Source organism: Alligator sinensis, unplaced genomic scaffold (assembly GCF_000455745.1).
Source record: "Alligator sinensis unplaced genomic scaffold, ASM45574v1 scaffold752_1, whole genome shotgun sequence".
Classification (NCBI taxonomy): domain Eukaryota; kingdom Metazoa; phylum Chordata; order Crocodylia; family Alligatoridae; genus Alligator; species Alligator sinensis.
In genome coordinates this window covers 1335787-1339322 of record NW_005842000.1, presented here as the reverse complement: position 1 = coordinate 1339322, position 3536 = coordinate 1335787, and the positions used below count along the sequence as shown (strand labels likewise).

Here is a 3536-nt window from a genome sequence, read left to right as displayed (position 1 = left end):
CTCTTTCCTTGCAGACATCATGGTGCTGATCGCCTCCATCGCCGTGCTGGCCGCGGGATCCCAAGGGAACGTCTTTGCCACGTCGGCACTTAGGAGTTTGCGGTTCCTGCAGATCCTGCGCATGATACGGATGGACCGCCGAGGAGGCACTTGGAAACTCCTAGGCTCCGTCGTCTATGCCCACAGTAAGGTGAGTGACACCTGGGCAGCTAGATTGGTCACCATGTCTTTGCTGATTTATTATGGTATGACTGTCATTGGTAGGAAGCATCTTGGACAGCAGCTGCACTAATGATCTTCAAAACCAGGATGCCTCGGGATTAGTAATTAGTGCCTGTTTATACCAAAATGCATGTTGCAGAGAGGATGCATCACTGAACGTTTTCCCCACTGGAGCCAGCTATCAGAGGGCATCACGATCCGCCCCCATATCATTGGGAAACAGTGCATTCGTACTAGTCACAGAAGTGATCCCCAGTGTGTGGCATTATCGGCCTTTCCCCCGTTTGGAGAAGCACTCAGTCACGTTTTGTTTCCTGTCACTTAATTTAGGTGATATCTGGCCTATTTCCTGCTCTTTGCTTCCTTTTGAAACCTTAGCAGACATCTCAGAAACGATACTTCCTTCATCTGCTCTTGTATTGACGTGCCCAAAAATTGTAACCATTTAAAGAGTCTTGATTTACCCTGTCACATGTAGGTGATATCACCCTATTGCCCCCCTTCTACAACAGGCTGCAAAGAGTCTCAACTAACTGTTCAGGCCTGCTGAAGTATAATTTTAGGGGTCAGATGCTGGGGGTGCGGGAAAGCGTGTGCCATCCTATTCCACCTACGGTTTAGTAAAATGAAACAATATCTTGATTTTTGACATGGCAACTTTGGTTATTGAAGGCCTATTCGAAAGAATAGGTATGGTTCAACTGTGTTCTCATTTCTGTGCAGTGTGAATGCAATATTAAAAGAAGGGGGGAAATTAAGTACCACTTCCTCCTTCTGCACCGTTATGTTCATCGTCCTGCAAGTGAAACTCTGCATTTGAGGAAACCAGAAACAAGGTGATACACCTAGAGACTTTCCTGATTGATTGCAAACTCCATCCACATTTCTCTCCACACATTCAGAGCTAAACTCCACTGAGCTCTGCCCAAGCGAGAACCAAACTATATGTTCGTATGGTGCCAAGTGAGCTGCAGCCAACCCCAGGCAAATCCCACCTGCTCTTCTTCACACACATGCAGCTAGACCAGTCTCTTGTTTCTGCTACCAAGTATTCTCCAAATGCATATTAAACCCAGAGGGGTGCTTTTCCTAAACAGGGTAAAATAAGCTACATTACCTCATACCACATCACCCCTGTCCATGAAACAGGGCATTGTCACATCCAAAGGGCTTTGAAATTAGGATATACAATCCAGATGCAAACTTTGCAGCTGGTTCCCATGTAGATGCAGATGTGCTCCCAGCGCAGAATCGGGCCCCCAGTGATGTGGTCTCAGTTCTGCACTGTACCACAGATTCCCCCTGTGTGACTTAGCTCAGCTCCCCATGTCTCAATGTCAGTGGAGAAAGCCATCCTTCCTTTCTCTCACCCTTTACCTCCTCCGTTCACACGGTCAGCTCTTCAGGGCAGGGGGGGTCTCTGATTTATGACAGAAAGAGCCCCCGTCTCGGCTCTCCCATAAGACGACAACTACTATTACTAGTCGGAAAGTCTAATGGGAAGGTTCAGCTCTGCAAGCCTGTCCCTGCCTTTGGGAACACCCTTGAGGGTGACAGTCCCATTATTTCGTCCTCTTTCCTATCTGTCTTGCAGGAGTTGATTACTGCCTGGTATATTGGTTTCCTCTGCCTCATTCTGGCCTCCTTCCTGGTGTACTTGGCTGAGAAAGGAGAGAACGACCACTTTGATACCTACGCAGATGCACTCTGGTGGGGCCTGGTGAGTAATTTCTGCAAAACAGCTGCCTGCTATTAAAATGAAATAGCCATCAACCCTCCATCTTCTCTTAGGAGAGGAATTGACTTATGAGCGGTTGGTTAGCATCATTATTAAATGATTCTGGGCTACTCAAATTAGATATCTCTCTCAAATGATCCTTTTTAGAAAATGCTGCAGTGTCTCCTTCCATGAATTATCTGAAGCTGGGAAGGCAGCAGAAAAGCTCAGGGCTAGATGAATACAGCCTGAACCATGTACTTTGGCACGAACGGGCCAAAAAACCCCAGCTATTTTACTGGGTTATTAAATGGAGTGCCACCCAACTTTGGAGGCAGGAGAATAATCGTGGCACATTGAAATTTGGACTACAGGGCTGCTGTCTTAAATGTGGGAGCGGTTTAAGAAGACGAGGTTGGAGAGGCATTTGTTTGGGGTGGCTTGGGAGCAGCAAATCTGTGCAGAAGGTTGGACTCAATGACCTTAAAGTCCCTTCCAAACTTTGGAGAGGTTGTGGATGCCAGAAGCAGACTGGGAGGTGATCAGCTCCTCTTTTCAGTCCTGGACAGAGTGATCAACACAGCAGAAACTTCATGGTAGTAGCCAAAGGACTCATTCTGGGTATTGAATTTGGCCAACGAAGAGATTCTCATTAGCTTCTATGAGCATGGGAGCAGACACCTATCATAAGCAGAGAAGCCACGGTACAGCACTTGTGTTTCTATGGGTTCTTGGGAATACCATAGGCACAGTTCCCACGGGGGTAGTACAGCTCCATACTTCCCCCTTGCATGGGATTAGTTGTTCTGCAACAGTTGAGCCATGTCCATCCAAGATGCCGCATTACAAAAATGCGGCTCTGATCATTTATTTTGACAAGTGCTGCTTGCTTTTAATTATTTATGATCATTCTTCAGAGTGTGCGGTTAAATGCACTGTAGTATGTTTTTGTAAGATTAATGGGGTCTTTGTAATAGAAAAGGCCTTGCTACTGAAGGCACTCTACTATTAAATCTTGGCGGACAAGAGAGGAAAGGGCACTGCTTTAGTTTTTCTGTGCGCACGTTTGTGCGTGTGAATTATTGGATTAGCAGATTGACAAAGAAGGAATTAATGAGGTTTTAATCTACTTTGTTCATTGTTCTCCTGCTCCGGCACTTCCGGAAGCCAATCTGGGCCTCGTTGCAAAGCTTGCAAGACCCGCCAACGGGGTCCTGACCAGAATCCAGGATCCGAACAGCTCCAAGCTTTGCAAAGAGTCAGCTGATTCAACAAAGGGGACACAAACCCGCTGTGAAGTCAGTCCAGTGGTGGTTCAAAGTTTTTAAGTGCATTGATTACAGTTAGAAAAACAGAGCAGGGCTTGATGCAACCAGAGAGCAAAACTAAGAACTAGTCCCAACCCAGGTGCCACCCTGATCTGGAGACAGATGGGCTCAAAGCTGTCCAACTCAGATCTCAAAAAGGAGGGAAAGCACTGCAAGCAATTCATTGTGTGTTTTTCCTTCCTTTTTTTCCCATTAAAACACAATATTTAATTGAAAATTTGGCCTGGAGTAGTGGTGTGTGGTTCTCTGCATTTCCCAAGGCCATTATC

At 46.4% G+C, this 3536-nt stretch overlaps 1 protein-coding gene across 1 annotated transcript in view; it reads left to right on the top strand.

Moving 5' to 3' along the window:
* Positions 1-3536, top strand: part of KCNQ2 (potassium voltage-gated channel subfamily Q member 2) — a 77035-nt gene that overhangs the window by 22839 nt on the left and 50660 nt on the right. Inside the window, exons 5-6 of the mRNA XM_006021691.2 lie at positions 15-190; positions 1817-1942. Coding sequence (XP_006021753.1) covers positions 15-190; positions 1817-1942 — 302 coding nt within the window. The remainder of the gene's footprint in view (positions 1-14; positions 191-1816; positions 1943-3536) is intronic.